General features: G+C 44.8%; 1 protein-coding gene across 8 annotated transcripts in view; it reads left to right on the top strand.

Moving 5' to 3' along the window:
• The window catches only part of LOC128348284 (ABC-type organic anion transporter ABCA8-like), a 120,640-nt gene that overhangs the window by 20,240 nt on the left and 81,532 nt on the right, over positions 1-18,868 (top strand). For 7 of the 8 annotated variants that reach the window (XR_008318052.1, XR_008318053.1, XM_053304096.1 and 4 more), the window contains exons 3-5: positions 10,856-11,066; positions 13,517-13,681; positions 17,259-17,359. Coding sequence is in view for 6 of the 8 variants with exons in the window: in XM_053304096.1 (XP_053160071.1) it covers positions 10,856-11,066; positions 13,517-13,681; positions 17,259-17,359 (477 nt within the window). In the remaining 2 variants the exon portion in view is untranslated. The remainder of the gene's footprint in view (positions 1-10,855; positions 11,067-13,516; positions 13,682-17,258; positions 17,360-18,868) is intronic. The other variant, XM_053304097.1, reaches the window with a different exon arrangement.

The raw sequence follows: 18,868 nt of genomic DNA, 5'->3' as shown, positions 1-18,868 counted from the left end.
ATATTGAGCAAGTCAAGTGCTTCGAATATCTAGGTGTAGTCTTCCAAGACTCTTGTAGGAGAAAGGCTCATTTAGATTATGTGCTGCAAAACATACAGAGGTCCATAACAACAATTTTGGCCTTTTCCCACTCTAGGGGTGCCTATTTTATCCCTGCAGCACTCAGGCTTTATGAATCCAAAGCCCTGCAGAATGTTTATATGGTGCCCAGCTTGGTCCTTATTCTAACTTTACTAGAATCAGTCCAATCAAAATTTCTGAGAAATTGTTTGAAGTGGCCTGCTGCGTTCTCAATGCAGTTATCCAGTTGGCATCAGGTATGCTAAGGGTCCAGAACATGGCTCAGTACAGGTGAAACTCAGAAAATTAGAATATCGTGCAAAAGTCCATTAATTTCAGTAATGCAAATTAAAAGGTGAAACTGATATATGAGACAGACGCATTACATGCAAAGCGAGATAAGTCAAGCCTTAATTGGTTATAATTGTGATGATCATGGCGTACAGCTCATGAAAACCCCAAATCCACAATCCCAGAAAATTAGAATATTACATGGAACCAAGAAGACAAGGATTGTAGAATAGAACAATATCGGACCTCCGAAAAGTATACAGTGTACTGTTCTTGATTGGCCAGCAAACCCGCCTGACCTGACCCCATAGAGAATCTATGGGGCATTGCCAAGAGAAGGATGAGAGACATGAGACCAAACAATGCAGAAGAGCTGAAGGCCGCTAATGAAGCATCCTGGTCTTCCATAACACCTCATCAGTGCCACAGGCTGATAGCATCCATGCCACGCCGCATTGAGGCAGTAATTGCTGCAAAAGGGGCCCAAACCAAGTACTGAATACATATGCATGCTTATACTTTTCAGAGGTCCGATATTGTTCTGTTCTACAATCCTTGTCTTCTTGGTTTCATGTAATATTCTAATTTTCTGGGATTGTGGATTTGGGGTTTTCATGAGCTGTACGCCATGATCATCACAATTATAACAAATTAAGGCTTGACTGATCTCGCTTTGCATGTAATGCGTCTGTCTCATATATCAGTTTCACCTTTTAATTTGCATTACTGAAATTAATGGACTTTTGCACGATATTCTAATTTTCCGAGTTTCACCTGTATATTCAGCTATTGGCTTAAGCTAAATTTTATCCTTCATGGATGGCATTCTTAGTGTTGGAGGACAAATTTCAATCAAGATGGAAACTTACTCTGGAGAAGAAGTTGTATGTCTATGGGTTCTCTCCTCAAACATTAATAGTGATGGGTTCTGAACATGCCAAACTTGTGCTTGGTCAAAAGGTTCTTGATGCTAAGTGGCAAAATGATCAAAGTCTCATTCCTAAGACAGTGATACAAGGTAATCAATTTTTGAGCACAGAACCAATACACATGTGCTATTATAGAGCAGTTATTATAGGGATGTTCGTAACATTCACATAACTCCATTTTAAATAAAATTTCCAGGCCATCCAGATTTATTTTATTTATTTATTTTTACATTTTTATACTGCCTTTCGTTAAAAGAAAATCCCAAGGCGGTTTACAAAAATTAAAAACATACAGCAAAAAACAGTAAAAACATCAAGTTAAAAACAAGCATAAAAACAAGACAACAGATAAAAACACACAAGAACAGCAGTAAAAGACGATTATGTAAAAGCCTGGGTAAAAAGCCAAGTTTTTAAAAGCTTTCTAAAAGCTGTGATGGAGTCTGAGGAACGAATGGCTACCGGGAGAGCATTCCAGAGTCTAGGGGCAGCAACAGAGAAGGCCCTGTCCCGAGTGCACGACAGCTGGGCCTCCCTCATTGTCGGCACCCGGAGCAGGGCCCCCTCAGATGTCCTAGTCAAGCGGGCAGCAACCCTTGGGAGCAGGCGATCCCTCAAATACCCTGGGCCCAAACCATTTTGGGCTTTAAAGGTCAAAACCAGCACCAAATGCATTTTATGTGCACTATATCCTCACAGATTAAGATGATATGATTTCCTATAAGATTGCCACGTTTTGGCTGATAGCCGGTAGTGTCACGCCCTCGATCTCCGACAGCGAGGAGGAAGGGGAAGCTGTCAACTTTCCAGGCGATGTAGGAGTGTCTGAGGGGCAGAGCCCAGCTGTCAGTGTTCATGAAACAGCTGTGGATAATGACTCTGAGCAGGCACAACAATCTGAGGCAGCAGAAATCATGAAAGACCAATCAGAAGAAGAGCTATGCAACAACACTTCCGGTTGGGACTGCCACTGCAGCGCCTGCTCCTCTTCTAAGGGGAGACTGAGGAGGAAGGAAAAAGAGGGTTTTGAGGCTTCACCCCCCCCCCATGCCGTCCCGGATTAAAGGACAAAGGCTCAAGATAACCCACATCTTCTCGTATGCGTCTTGCCATTACAGAAGTTGAGCTGATGAGCTCAATAAATCTGTCTTAGGCAGACTGACAGAGAACGGGGCTCCATCTTTGCTAACCTCCTCCTCAGGAAAATCTTCACGATTCAAGCTGCTCTGGCAGACAATCTCTACGATTTGGATATAATTAATGATTTAAGTTCAAGAAGTTCGCCTCTTTCAGTGAAGCAAGACGACATAAGAGAGAAACTCCTCCTGTGCTCGGAAAGATGTCACAGATAAGCCTGTAAGTTCTTTTATGGATCATAATTAAAGAAACGAATACTATCTTCTTTGTTCACTAAACACCAAAGAATTTTGAATTACTGAATTCAATATAGGGAAGAAGTTGACTAGTAGGGATAGTTATTTTTGAATTTTAAAGAGGATTCTAAGAAGAGATTTATGAAGTTTTAAAGCTTAAAAAGAGACGTTCTGCTACTTTCTATTTGTTGCTTATTCTGCCTATCACTGCCTTTAACCAATGAGAGAAATGGAAGCAACAGATGTTTCACATTACTGTGAGAAAATTTCGGCTACCAGAGATTAGGCGCAGACGCCACAGAACTGTTTATATTTGTAAAATAAACACAGGCTGGTACTTTCGATTTTGAGATCAAGGTTAAAACTGGCTGTGCAAGTAATTCCTTTCTTTAACCCCTGCATGCCATTATGAAAAGCAACGACAACTTCTAGCAAAGTTGGATATATATACAAGTTAAGAACTTTCTGATTTCGGATACAGCTGTGGGGGAAATTGGAGTGTCTGTCACCATGGAAACCTTGCTTGAAATAAAACAAATCCTGCTGTCAAACACAGTTGTTCTCGCATTAAATACTATTACACTCCAACAAGTTGTTACAGAAGTCACCCAGATGAGGCGAAACATGGAAGAACCGGACAAGACCTCAAATACTGATGAACTGGTGTGGGATAATAAAGAACTTGGACTGGGGGTCGAGCCTGGGATGAGGGGTATGGAACCATTGAAGTACAGTGGAGGAGAAACCCCAGATAGGGTGGCCCTGTCGGAATCAAGACATGAAGAGAGATTTCTAAGGTTTAGAGACATTTTGGAAATATTATACCAGAAGATTGGGAAACCATATGGAGAAGACTTTACAGCACTTGTGGGAATTACAGTTGATGAGACCCAGACCAAGACAGCTTTTAGTTTGATCTCAGACTTGGCTAAAAGAAGCAAATTAATGAAAGATTCCTCAGTACAGCTTTTCATTAAATTAATAGCTGACCGAATTTTTATTGTTGCTTGTGGAGGAGACAAGAGAGGAATCGGTTAGGGCAGTTATGCCAAATTGGGTTTAATATGTTGGGTACAATATAGAAATGGCAGACTGGAAAAGCTATGGAACAATGACTTAAAACTTATCCAATGTTATATTTAGAAGTCAATTTAATACAAAATGATTTATAGATGGTATTTGATATTAAAAAAAATTGGTATTGATATACAAAAAGGTTGGGGGTGGATCTTGGAGGGGTGTGGAGATGTTGAGGGTTTTCTTATTTTCATGTTTCTTCTCTCACTCTTTCTTCCTTTCTCATGTGGTGGATAGGTGGGAGGGCGGGGGCCTACTGGGACATGGTATATAAAAGCAAATATTGGGGTGATGTTCCCTGGGGGGTCGGAGTCTTCCCTGCTGGGAATATTATAAAGAGAATGTTTGCAAATAATTTCATCTATGTTTTTATGTTGGCTAGAGCAACATATGTATCGAAGTGGAAGACCAAATGTTTTTGGGGAGATTGGCTGATAGAGACTTTTGGGCTATGTGGAGATGACAGAACCAATAATTATGGATAGAAGATTAAAGCTTAGAAAGTTTCAAGGATGGTTTGAGGCTTTTCTATTTTATACTATTTTTTCTTTACTTTTATCTTTATCTTCTATCATATGTAAAGAGTTATTTCCTTAATATAGATTTATAGTTGGACTGGTAGTTTGAAATGCAGATTTGGTAGATTAATGGGTTTTTTCTTTTCTTTTCTTTCCCCCCCTTTCTTTCCCCCTAAACTTCTTTTTTTCCTTAAGTTTTAAATGTGTGTTATTGGTTTGTTTTTTAAATTAATTATAGTTTATAGTTGTTAATATCTAGACAACACTGTCTGTTATAGTTGTTAATATGTAGATAACATTGAAGTGGTATTTAAAGTGTTTCTTCAATATAGATCTTGCAGCAGATTTTGAAGGCTGAAAAGCAGGGAGGGTAGGCTTATGGTTCTTTTTGTTTTTTAATAGCAATAGCAATAGCACTTACATTTATATACCGCTCTATAGCCGAAGCTCTCTAAGTGGTTTACAATGATTTAGCATATTGCCCCCCAACATTCTGGGTACTCAATTTTACCGACCTCGGAAGGATGGAAGGCTGATTCAACTTTGAGCCCCTGGTCAGGATCGAACTTGTAACCTTCTGGTTACAGGGCGGCAGTTTTACCACTGCACCACCAGGGGCTCACCAGGGGCTTTTAAGCTTTAAATTTATGGTGGTTTGGTTTTTTATTAATATTGTAAGAAGATAACTTTATATTTGTTATTTCACGAAAAGAGATGTCCGGGAAGTCCAACTTCGTCTGTTGTGTTTGTTATGGATGCTATCATTGTTAAAAATCAATAAAAATTAAATGAGAAAAAAAGAAAAGAAGAAGAGCTATGCAACCAACCCCCGCTGACCCCCCAACAGCGGCGTGTCACGAGACGCAGAGATCAATTGGAGACTATTAGGAAAAGCAAATGCCTCTTGCAGAGGGCTGATAAGCCTTAAATCCCTGCTAGCTGGGAGCTCTCGTGGCTTGCACTATAAATCACGTCGTCAGTCGGCTACTCACTGCTGAAAAACAACATTCGTCAAACTATATGTCGACAGTGTGCAGCCAAGTCCGGTCAAGACCTTGACAGTTTGTTTTTCAACCACATTTGCAGCGGAAGATTGCGAAATGGCAGAACAACTGCAGAGCCAGGTAGACCTACTCACCGCTGCCATCACAGCCTTGCAGGCGCAGCTAGGCAACCAAGGACAAACTGGCAGACGTAAGTGTCCAGTAGCCATGCCTGATAAATTTGATGGGTCTCCTGAAAAATTCCAGACCTTTCTGGCACAATGCAAACTGTTTATGCTCTTTCGAGCCGAGGATTTCCCCAGCGAAAGGCACAGGGTGGGGGTTGTGCTCAGCCTCCTGACTGGAACAGCTGCCAGGTGGGCTACTCCTTTCCTGTGCCAGAGGGCACCCCTCTTACAGAACTATGCAGCATTCGTAGCTGAGTTCAGGGCTGCCTTTGCAGACCTCTTAAAACCAGAGACAGCTAACCGAGAGATTCGTCGTCTGACCCAGGGGAAGGATTCTGTAACAACTTATGCTACAGCTTTTTGGCTGCTGAGTCAAGACCTGGCCTGGAATGAGGCAGCCCTGATGGACCAGTTCCAGGAGGGGCTATCAGATGAGGTCTTGGATGAACTTTCAAGGGTGGAACGCCCTCCTACTCTGAAAGGCCTGATTGAACTTTGTACCCGAATTGATGGCCGCTTGGAGAGCTGTCGGCGTAACCGCCGTGCTACAGGGGTACAGAGAGAGGTTTGTCAGATACCCCGTGGTGTTCCCTCTGACTCCCTGGTGCTGACGGAACCGCCGGTGGAAGAACCCATGCAACTAGGCAGGGCCCGGCCCCACTTGACTATGGAAGAAAAGAACCGCCGCAGACGGGCTGGCTTGTGCCTTTACTGTGGACAGGCTGGTCATTACGCAGCAGCTTGCCCTGCAAAGCGGTCCCGTCCCGTGGCTGCAGGAAACGACCAAGCCCGTACCTAGTAGGGATCCTACGCCCGGGCCGTGAAGGACGAGAAAAAGGACTTCTGAGATCCCCTCCTTCCGCACTCCAAGTTCCAGTCACCCTCAGTAGTCCAGGGAGACGGTCAGTCCAAGCCATGGCAATGATCGACTTGGGAGCCACAAACTGTTTCATCGATCTGGACTTTGCAAACACACACCAGATACAATGGGAACACCTTGATGTACCAGTGACAGTAGAAACTATTGATGGGCGGCCACTGGTTACAGGAGCTGTAACCCCGCAGACAGAGCCACTCCAGCTGGATATCCAAGGTCATGTTGAGATGCTGCACTTCTTGGGAACCAAGGTGGGGCCTTACCCCATGGTTTTGGGGCTCAGTTGGTTAGTCCTCCATGATCCTGAAATCACGTGGTCTCAAGGCGAGGTGGTCTTTACTTCGGACTATTGTCAGACGCATTGCTGGCCGATTGCTGCCAGGGCAGGGGTGGAGGTCAAACCTCCTGCCAGTATTGCGGAACTTCCTGAGAAGTATCAGGACTTCGCTGACGTCTTTGACAAAAAGGAAGCGGACCAACTACCCCCACATCGGCCATATGACTGTGCCATCAACTTGGTACCCGGGGCGCCCTTGCCGGTAGGGCGTATCTACTCTTTCTCTGAACCAGAGTTGGCTGCTCTGCGGGAGTTCCTGAAGAAAAATCTACAGAGGGGTTTCATCCGACCCTCTTCTTCCCCGGTGGCCGCCCCTGTGTTATTCGTGAAGAAGAAGTGCGGGGAACTACGGCTCTGCAATGATTATCGGGCCTTGAACAAAATCACCATCCGAAACCAGTACCCGCTGCTGCTCATTCCAGAACTCTTGGAGAGGCTTCAAGGAGCTACTATCTATACCAAACTGGACTTACGGGGGGCATACAACTTAGTGCGCATTTGTAAGGGGGATTAATGGAAGACGGCTTTTCGAACCCGATATGGACACTTTGAGTACCAGGTAATGCCTTTTGGCTTGTGCAACGCCCCAGCCGTGTTTCAGCATCTATTGAATGACATTTTCCCGGACTACCTCGACCATTTCCTGATCATTTACATAGATGACATCCTGTTTTATTCCCCAGACCCCCAAACCCATTATAACCATGTCCGGGCAGTGTTACAACGGCTACGAGAGTAACAACTCTATGCTAAACTTGAGAAATGTGCCTTCGATCTCCCCGTGGTGGACCTCCTGGGACATCGAGTTTCACACAGGGGGATCGAGATGGACCCAGTGAAGGCCGAGGCTGTGATGTCATGGCAACCTCCCCAAAACGTGAAAGATGTACAACGCTTCCTGGGATTCGCCAATTACTATCGGAAATTCATCCCTGGTTTTGCCCATCTTACTGCTCCTATAATGGATCTGCTCAAGAAAAAGACAATGTTCCATTGGGGACCTGAGGTGAAAAGAGCTTTCAGCCAGTTGAAACACCTTTTTGTTTCCGAACCAATCTTACAACATCCTGACCCATGCACCCCCTTTGTTGTGGAGACAGATGCGTCCAGTGTCGCCATCGGGGCAGTTCTCTTGCAACCCCGCCTCCCCGAGGGTACTCTACTACCGTGTGCATACTTCTCCAGAAAACTGAACTCCTCAGAAAAGAACTACACCATTTGGGACAAGGAACTGCTGGCGATCAAGGCAGTGTTTGAATTCTGGAGGCATTTGCTAGAGGGAGCACAACATCCCGTGGAGATGAGAACCGATCACCGTAACCTAGAACACCTACAGACTGCCCGTAAACTGAATCAGAGACAAATTCTCTGGTCCCAGTTCTTTGCCCACTTCGATTTCAAAGTGACGTACATTCCTAGCACCCACAATAAACAAGCGGACGCTTTCTCCCGGAAACCAGAATATACCATAGAACCAGTAATGGAACAGAAAGCCACTGTAATACAAACCGAGAATTTCGCTGCAACAAACCAGGGTCCCATGACCAGAGACCTATTGCAAGCCCAACAAACACAGGACCCCTTCGCGCAAAACCGTATCCAAGAGTTGAACCAAGCCAGACCGAACGATTCATCGGACTTTTCACTCCAACATGGTCTATTGTACTACCGGGATCAATTGTATATACCAACAGAAGACCTCCGAGCTCTGGTCCTGAAACAATGTCATGACAGCCGCCCAGCTGGTCATTTTGGCCTCTACAAGACCTTACACCTGGTTGCCCAGGAATTTTGGTGGCCCAAAGTACGCCGAGATGTGGAGAATTACGTACGTACATGCCCCACGTGTCAGCAAGCCAAAGATCAATGTGGGAAACTCACAGGACTGCTCCACCCCCTGCTGACCTCTAGTGGCCCATGGAAAACGATCTCCCTAGATTTCATTGTTGATTTGCCAACCTCTCAAGGCCACAACACCATTTTGGTGGTTGTGGACCTGTTGTCAAAGATGGCTCATTTTATCCCGTGCTCGGGAATCCCCTTTTATCCTCAGCCCAAGAGACGGCCAAACTGATCATCCAGCAGATTGTCCGGTTCCACGGCTTGCCTGAAGAGATCATCTCCGACTGCGGACCCCAGTTCATCGCCCGTTTCTGACAGGTTCTGTTCCGTCTCCTTGACGTGCGAGTACACCTCTCCTCGGTGTACCATCCGCAATCCGATGGTCAGACCAAACGGACAAATGCCACACTGGAATAATACCTACGATGCTATGTAAATTACCAACAAACAGATTGGGTGGACTTGTTACCTCTTGCAGAATTCGCCTACAATAATACACCACATGCATCCACCCGACAGACACCCTTCTATGCGAACTACGGGTACCATCCACACTACTTCCCAAACACCTGCACTTCGGTCTCCTCTGTCCCTGCAGTTGACCAGTTCCTTGAGGAACTTCAGGCCATACAGGAGATCCTGAAAGAACAACTGGATCGCGCAAACAATGCATACAAACATGCCACAGATGCCAAAAGACAAGCAGGTCCAGTCCTGAAAGTGGGAGATCAGGTCTGGCTGTCGACCCAACACTTCAAGACACGTAGACCATGCAGGAAACTGGACGCCCGCTTCATGGGGCCTTACCCAATCGTCGCCCAAATTAACCCCGTTGCCTACTGCCTTCGCCTACCCCCTGGCCTGCGCATTCACCCAGTCTTCCATTGGTCCTTGCTAGTCCCAGCGGGCCCTACCCATCCCTGGCATGGGCAGGAAGTACCTCCACCTCCGTTGTTGGTGGATGGAGAGGAAGAATTCGAAGTCAAAGAGATCCTGGACTCGCGGGTGCGGCGTGGACACCTACAATACCTGATTGACTGGTCAGGGTACGGGCCTGAAGAATGTTCATGGGAAAATGCCAGTGATGTTCATGCACCTGAACTCGTGTGCCAGTTTCACCGGTCTCATCCCGCCAAACCCAGACCCCTGACCCCAGAGGGGGAGCACCCTGGGGTGTGGTGTAGTGTCACGCCCCTGATCTCCAACAGCGAGGAGGAAGGGGAAGCTGTCCACTTTCCAGGCGATGCAGGAGTGTCTGAGGGGCAGAGCCCGGCTGTCAGTGTTCATGAAACAGCTGTGGATAATGACTCTGAGCAGGCACAACAACCTGAGGCAGCAGAAATTGTGAAAGACCAATCGGAAGAAGAGCGATGCAACCAACCCCCGCTGACCCCCTAACAGCGGCGTGTCACGAGATGCAGGGATCAATTGGAGACTATTAGGTAAAGCAAACGCCTCTTACAGAGGGCTGATAAGCCTTAAATCCCTGCCAGCTGGGAGCTCTCGTGGCTTGCACTATAAATCACGTCGTCAGTCGGCTACTCACTGCTGAAAAACAACATTCGTCAAACTATATGTCGACAGCGTGCAGCCAAGTCCGGTCAAGACCTTGACAGGTAGAATATGTCAGGAAATATCTATTTATAGCATAAGAATTATGTTTAATATGATAGCATCATTCTTTTTTGTGTATAATTATTCGGTAGGGTTTCTTTTCTCCTTTCATTAGTATAATATTTGATTTTATTATATGTATGTGTATATCTTTTGCACATATTTATTGATTATTTTTATTTCTACTGGTCAGTGATGGTAATAAAGTTTTTGTTCTGTTCAGAAGGTTGTAGGGAGGGGGCAGGATCAAGTGTAATAACATGGTAGATGCTGTTTTTACCTCTCCACCCATAATACAAAGGCACTCCTGCACAATAATGCATGTGTTTGTATGGGAGAGAGGGAAGTGCAAAGGCAGTGTATGTCTCTTATTTGTGTGTATGATTAATAACATTTGTTTGTTTGTTTTATATACCACCTGTTTGTTTGTTTTATATACCACCTGACTCCAAAGGCTCTTGGCGGTTTACAAAAATAAACACATTAAAAACAGAATAAAACCAACTATTAAACCATTAAAAATTAAAACAGTCAAAGATTACCACAATTTAAAAAATTTAAACAGCCATTAAAAATTTAAAACATTCAGAGATTATATTTGTATGCATAGATATATGTATATATGTGGGTTCATTTATGAAAGAGCACATGTGGTATTAATTATTCCAAATCTTCAGTGTTTTGTCTGTGATCTAAACACGAATAATCTCACAGCATAATTGTAGTATTTTGGTGTTATCCTTACTCATTTTTTTGTTATCTCTAGGAATGGTTCTCATCGCTATTTTTTCTCTTTGTGATACTAATTCTGCAACTTCTGTCATCATTTCACATTTCTGGGGAGATACCTGAGGCATCCCTTGGACAGCTAGATGATCCTTTCTTCAATGTTACAGAAACTAAAATTATTTATACTCCTGGAACAAAAATGGCAAAAGAAATAATGGAGAAAGTAAGAAACATCTCTGTCTTGAAAGGTATATGCTGTCTTTTAAAACATCCCAATATATTATGTATGTATGTATGTATGTATTTAATTTTTATACCACCTGACTCCAAAGGCTCTAGGTGGTTCACAAAAATATAATTGCTTTAGTGAGGCTTAATCTGAATGTTAGAATTCTGACATTTGTCTTCTTAGAAGAGGAGCAATGTGTAGCTTCTAGTGAGCCCTTCCTGGACATCTGAATTGCTTACTAATATTTGCCTGAGTCTTGGCTTAGGTGTGAAGATTTGAAGTGAGTAAGTGGAGAAATCTTGAAAGAGCTTTACTGCTGTTCACAAAAGCGGGGATGGGGTTAATGCTTGGTTTTAAGTTAGGGAGAAAGTGACTGAAGTGCATAATACTGTGAGTGGGGCTGGTCCACTGAAACAGGGCGTGTGATGGGGTGGGATGTGAAGTCTTTGGGGACTGCGTCTCTAGTTACCTCCCCCTAACTTCTTGTGATTTCTACTTTGCACAATTCAACTCCCCTTTCTGTTGCCTTAGCTGGATACAGTTTAGCAGCCCAGAGTTCAAAATAAAGAGATTGGGCCACTGTGTGAAACAGGATGCTGGACTAGATGGGCCTTGAGCCTGATCCAGCAGAGTTATTCTTATGTTCTTATGTTCTTATGATTATACATCAGTCTGTCCTTTGATTAATTTATTAATTCTAAAACTGTCCCCTTAGCAATCCCTATATCTTGTTGTAAGACAGCCATGAAATGTTAAGCAGATATAGCCAACAACTATAGTGTAAGATCCAATTGGATCAATTTTGTATTGGATATGTGCATTGATAGGTTAGCTATGCTGTGTTAGATAGATGTTTGACATGAATTTGATTACTTGATGTGATCTTATATCAAAATCTGCCTGACCCTTGACATAGATTTGTGAGTAAATGTCAAGTTCCTCTATCTCAGCGGTATTCCCCTCCTCTATCTCAGCGTACATTCCATGTAGAACAGTCATATCTGCCCGCTGGCTTGGGCACACTTCCTCATTTTTCGGTAGCTTGGTAGAGAGTGCACCTTCCCAGATGGCCCATCTGGAGGAAAGCAGGAGTCGTTTGGCCTGCACCTGGTTTCTCTTTCATATCTCTCCTGGTCATACGGCGCACCTGGTTCCCCTTTCCGATCTCCCCCGCCAGTGATGTTTAAATGTCAAAAGTTACGGGTTGAGCCGAGGGTCAAGAATGGTCAGGACCCCATTTTGGCCAATCGTCATTGGTGCGGGGGTGGAGAAGTGGGGTATTTAGAACCCTGATTTGGAGCAGGAGAGAAGGAGGGGAGAGGAGATAGGTGGATGCTGACACCGAGGAAAATAGAGGAAGATTGCCCAACTCGACACACCCGAAAACCTTGACAAAAATGGAAACATCAGTTTCTCTCTTGGTAAGCTCAGAGGGTAAGCCGAAAAGAGTGAAGTGAAAGCTCTGATTATCTATAGGGTGTCAGTTAGACTTCAATTTAGTTGCTGTAAGAGAAAGGAAAGCCATTGTGTGTATGTACTGCAGTTCATCTGAATATTGGTAAGAAAATAAAACCAGCTTTGATTGAATATACCTTTCCATTTCTCTTCGTGTTTTCTTGGGTCTTGGGATTCTCGACAGCCAGCACCATAAAAAGAACCCATTGGTAACGTGAGGATTTTCGGAGCCCTCATTTATTCCTGGTTGCAGGAGTTTTGGGGTGACAGAAATTGCTTACATATTTGGTGTCAGAAGTGGGATGCGGTTCTCCTGGCTGTTTTGTGTCTCGTGGCTTCAGAGGATACGAAGTCTCCTCTTTTCCCCTCCCTCTTGACTTTCTCCATCCTTGTCTTCTCTGCTCTCTTCCCCTCTTGCTTCCAAGCTCTCCTTGTTCCAACTCTCACTTGCCTCAAGCTCCTTTCTGTCTGTTTGCCTCCTTGTCTCTTCTCCCCTTTTTCAGGGAGGATTCTCTCCCCTTTGGAGAAATAGAACCTTCCGTCTCTATCAACCCCCCCGTTTTACCCCATCTATTCCTTCATCTTTCCCTTTTTCACCCCCTTTCTCTTTCCTCCCCTCCCTTGCTTAAAGTAAGGGTCCATCTTTTCGACTCTTCCACCCCCTTTATCACTCTCTTGCAACTGTTCTGAATTCTTCCTTAGCCGACCTCACCCTACTCACCACATCCTTCTTAGTTCGCCCACCTCTCTTCCCCTCTCTCCCATCTTTCGCTCCCCTCTCCTTCCATAAACCCCTTCCCCAGAAGACCTCTTGTCTCTCCCTTTCCCCTGAGCTCTCCTGTCTGCGCTCTGCTCTACCTCCACCCAATCCTTCCCCCCTTTTCCCTTATCTCAAATTGAGCTCGCCTTATGATCAAATTGTACGGTTTCGTATGATAGCTAACAGAAAAAGTAATTTCTCTCAGCCTGATATATGATTCCATATAATATATCTATATAATTTCCATACTAAAGGTATAAGCACAGAACTAATGGAAGATGAAAAAGCCATGGAAGCCTATGAGGCACAAAGCGAGGACAAGAAAACCTTGGGGGTTGTCTTCAGTGATGAATTTTCCTATAAACTCAGATTTCCTTTCTATGACATAGTTTCACCAAATGAGGCTCTTGGACACATAGGTATTTCAAGATAAATTTATATTTATGTTCCAGTTCTAGGTACCTTTATGCATAAACTGAAGTCAAATGAAGATATGGGTCCTAATTTTTGTATAGCCTTGTTAGCTGTTCTGAGAAAGTTTTAAATGAAGAAAAAGTGACATACATCTGTCCTATCATACATCTATGAATAATGAAATATTATTTTTCTTTCTACAGACATGTAGTGCCTTGCAAGGTTCTCATTTTTAGGTTCCCATTTTTAGAAAAGAGTACCTGAATGTTCAAGTATACAGGTGGACCTTGTCATGTGCAGATTCGACATCTGCGGATTTGTGTGTCTGCGGTTGGGAAAAAGACACCCAGCTTCGGCATATGTGGTTGGGTGGGGGGGACATGCCCACCTTGCATATCCATGGGTCAGAAGTGGCTGGAAATGACTGAGGAGGTTATTTCTGGCTGCCATTTTCTTTGACAGAGCCACAAAATGGCTCCTGTCTTCATAAAAAAAATGGGGAGGGGGACACACCAGTTTTGGGCTGATTTTTGGCCGATTTGTGGGCACAGCATGACTCAGAGGAAGGAGCAGAGCATAGTAAGAAGCCCCCCCCCGGTGAAAATTGGCCGATTTCTGGCCATTTCCAGCCAGCCAGGCACCTAACCCCTGTGATCCCATAGTCCCCAATGACTCTATGTTTAAGGTTTCTATATCCGTGGCTGCAGCTCGGAACGGAACCCCCGTGAATATCGAGGTTCTCCAGTATATGATAAATATGAATCTGCAACAAAAGGTTGCACTGTATCCCTGGTGTGCATGAGTTAACTTTGGCTGACCATGGTGAAAAAATAACAGTGAGCAGCAAATGTTTTAATGTTTTTTTCTATTGTGAACCACCCAGGGACTTCTAGTATAGGGCGGTATATAAATGCACTAAATAAAAAAGACAGAAGTTCCTCCTCTAACTTGGTTTTTATGTCATGTGTAAATTGATTTTTCTCTGTTTTCTGGATTTTTTGTGTGGAGCGGGGTTCTGGTTTTCAGGCCCACCACCTTTTCCTCCAGCCACAAGGCTTCAAGAGTCAATGTTAACAAGCAGAGCTCTTCATTTTTGTGCAGCTGCTACAGAGTAGGCCAAGGCACAAGTCTTATTGTGGTTCTCTGAACCTTCAGGTGTTCCCATAAAGCTGGGGAGTTGTGAGGAAATTGCACCCAGACCCAAGGAGACACGGACACATAGTGCATTTGGTGGAGTTGGCCACTTTTATTAGGGGTAACAATTTCAATAGTGCCCGTGGGGCATGGCAGCTGGGATTGGCACTCAACAAGCAACTAATGGGTCCCTAATGGGTCGGCCCATCATGTGGCCGCCCCGACCTAAAAGCCCATGGCGCAGACACCTTGGCTCCAGGCCAGCCCGCCTTTCGCGAAGGGGGCGCCCTTCATCACCGACCTAAGGTCAGGTCTCTGCAATTAACGCCACCCGTCCGACGCTGCCAAGCCATACGGAAGGATGTCGTTTGCAGAGAGGTAGGAGCAAAGCAGCATCTCTGATCTGTCAAGCCTCGTGTTCTAGAGAAGGACCAAGCCGGCGCATGCATGCTGCTGGCTCGCTGCTACAGGCTCCACCCCGGAGACACGTCGGGGCCAATGGGAGCTGGCTCCCAGTGCCATGTGCTCCTTCGAGGTGAAGGCTGGGGGCAAACGAGCTGCGCTGCCTAGAAGGGCGGCGATCGGCTGCCTTCCCTCAAAGATTTCCCACTAGCACCTGGAAGGGCAGTACTTCGTAAGAGAATACTGTATCTGTGTCAGACTCCTTCTTCTTCAGAAACAGGACTTCGTAAGAGAATACTGTATCTGTGTCAGACTCCTTCTTCTTCAGAAACAGGACAAGGTTACCTGACTGATGAGGGAATCACAGAGTTTCAGCATTTTCTTCTGAGGAGACTATGAAGCTTTCCCCTTCAGAAACAAAAAAAGGGTTGTAACTGTCTGGAGGGGGTATCCTTCAAGCTGAGAAATTCCCTGCTCTTTTTGTTCAAGTCCTCCTCCCTCCTCACCACAGAATTCTATTAACGCCACTCATCTGCATGTCTGTTGAACTGCACTCTGAGCTCATAAACATTCCATCCCATTGACGAATATGGGGACGTTAGTCCCATGTTAGGTTTTTCTGCTTTAATTTTTTTGGACACCAAGATGTCAGTGGCTTACCCTGAGTCTGCCAGTACCTCTCACTTGACCACAGGCACTCAGGTTTTGTGTCCATAAAGATAGTAGTGTTTCCAGGTCTTATGGAAATAGTATATAGATAAATGTTCATACACCAACACCCTTTCTCCTGAGATTCACACAGCGATGTTTACATAGTGATTAGGGGTCTCTGAGATATCAGCCTCACTTCATGCCCCCCATGGGTGCTTGTGGGAAGGAATCAGCAAAGGAATTCTTTGTCCCTTGACTGGGTATTGCAGAACACTGTCCATTATGTGCCACAGGAATGTGGTATGGGCTTCCCCATCCAAGCCCATCATTCTGTCCCTGCTTTGATTAGGCCATAGCCCTGCAGAAGGGAAGGGTAGGTGGACAGGTATGGTGGAGATGTGTAGAGATAAGTAAAGGAGGATGGGAGTGGACTGCTTTGTCAGTTGCACCCTCCACCGTGCAGCAGCTGAGATTGTGCCTCTGTGTGGACACTAGGCCTCTGCCAAAGTCCTATGCAGACACTATGTTGTAAGAGTGTGCAGATGGCTGTTTACAGCTGATTTAGCCAACAAACGGCCCACAGATGCAGCCTCTTTTGTATTGTCGCTGGCAGGAGCTGTATTCTTTTCATGAGGGTGATGACGATGACGAGTTTGCTGCTGCTGGCTGGGAGCCAGGTATGAGTTAGCTGTGCTTGCTCCTCTCTCTGCCTGTCTCCACACTGCCAACCATACTAGGGTGGTCTAGCAGGACTAGGTGGTTGTCACACTGGATGTGGCAAGTGACAGGGGTGAGGTATAGGTGCGTCCATGATCCTTTCTCATACCCACATCTGCCTGCCATCTCTGCCTCTGTGTGAATTCAGTGGAGTCACCAAACTCTAACTTTCCTAGAACATTTTTCTGGGGGCGAATGCTGCAGGGGAAGCCGGTAGAGGTGGACATACTACAGCACAAATGGATTCCGGGTGTGGGGACTCAGTGGAACTCCACATCCCTGAATGCTTGAGAGGTCGTTTGAGCAAGAGAATGCCATATGTGCAATGGCCAGGTCAGACCTCTTAGCATTCCCTGTCAGCGCTGGGTCACAGGCTGCAGCTAGGGGGGAAGTTTGAACCTACATTTCTGACTCTCTTTCCTGTCTATAGGTCCAGTTAAATCAGGGTTGCACAGCTTCGGCCCTCCAGCTGTTGGACAACAACTCCCATAATCTCCAGACACAGTGGCCAATAGCCAGGGATAATGGGAGTTGTAGTTCAACATCTGCAAGAGGGTTGAAGTTCGTCAGCCCTGAGTTAAATGATTAATTTAACTCTTAATTTAACTCTTTAATTTGACTCTTAATACACAAATTGCATATAATTAACAATGTTCCACTCTTTTCTTTTGCCCATAGATGCCTGTTACAATTATTCAGAAACTTATTGTAAAAATCCAAAATACTGGTTTGAAGGATTTCTGTCATTACAGTCTAGCATTGATAGTGCTCTTATAGAAGTAAGTAGAGTAACTTTGTTTGAAAGACTAGCATTTTAAAACTTTAATTGTGTGATTTGGTACACTTTTTGTTTATCATTCACGTTGGTCTCTGTTGGTGCATATGTAAGTTGCCTAATATTTTCTTATCATTACAACATCACAAAGCTTTTTGTGAAGCAGCTGCATGTGGGCAGATTTAAATGTAACCATAGTCTGTATGTATTTGAATTAGAAAAACATAATTACTAGACATGTTGAACTCATATATACTAGGCCTGTGTAAAATTGGATTGGAAATGTCGGAACTAACCCAAAATTGGCTTTTTAAAAAATCTGTAAAAAACAAACAAAACCAAACTGACATTTCTGACCTGACGTTCTTCGGCCCGTTCAGACCTTTTCTCCCAGCACAGCAGCCTTTTTGGAGGCCACCACTCCCACACAAGGGTCCTCTGTGTGGCCTGGACCCACCCCATAACAAATTGTTCTCTGGGTGGCTCACAACACAGCATTAAAACATCGAGTAAAAACACGAAACACATGAAATCAAAACACAAAATACAGTACATATGTAAAAGGCCTGGGTGAACAGAAAGGTCTTTACCTGGCATCTAAAAGAACATAGTGATGATATCAGACCTTACTGGGGAAGCCGTTCCATGAACAGGGTGCAACCAATGAAAATGCCCTCTCCCTAGTAGCCATGCATCTGATCTCATCTGGCAGGAGCATTCAGAGCAGGGCTGCCGAAGAAGATCTTAAGGTCCAAGTTGGGACATATAGGGCAAGGCGCTCTCTCTCAAGTAACCTGGTCCCAAGACATTTAGGGCTTTAAATGTTAAAATCAGCACTGTAATACATATCAGGTAGACTCCATCAACCACAATCAAATTGTGGATGATTTCTGTTTTATTTTGAACTAACCTGGCATTACAAATAAGCAAGGTGAGGCTCTGTGAGTGGTTGATACTGTTCCCCAAGTTCTCCCAAAGTCAAAGAGCTGACAGGGGAGCTGAAGGGGTAACAGCTATTAAGTTTCTGATCTCTGTTCCTTTGGCCTGCTGCCCCATCAACACCATATCTCCTTCCATTTCCCATCATGACTGGAATGGCTTACCCAGGAGCACTGAACACCACTCATGTCTCCTCATCTCCAGGTGAACCAAAACACATACCTCTATCACGCCTGAACTACATAGAGTAGAATATATTTCTGGCAATAACATGTCCTGCTCCAACCCTCATCTCCATCCCCAAAGGCAACCAGCTTCAGTGGCCACTTGTGGGTAGCCCACGTAGTGGCCTGCCGTTGGCTGCACCTTTGGAACAGCTCTGGCTTTTAAAGCTGTAATGTCCCTCTTCGCCAACAAACAGGCCCAAATTAGCCAGGGGACAACAAGACAGGGCACAGGTGAGGATGACCAGCAGCAAAACAGAGTCTCTGTTGCTGTAAGATCTTATGTTTTTCTTGATGATCTGGCAGGTGAGATAAAGCAGAATAAAAAGACAGTTCTTCAAGTCCCACGG

Source organism: Hemicordylus capensis, chromosome 2 (assembly GCF_027244095.1).
Source record: "Hemicordylus capensis ecotype Gifberg chromosome 2, rHemCap1.1.pri, whole genome shotgun sequence".
NCBI classification, from domain to species: domain Eukaryota; kingdom Metazoa; phylum Chordata; class Lepidosauria; order Squamata; family Cordylidae; genus Hemicordylus; species Hemicordylus capensis.
The sequence above is the reverse complement of the archived record's forward strand: the minus strand, read 5'-3'. Positions and strand labels throughout refer to the sequence as shown.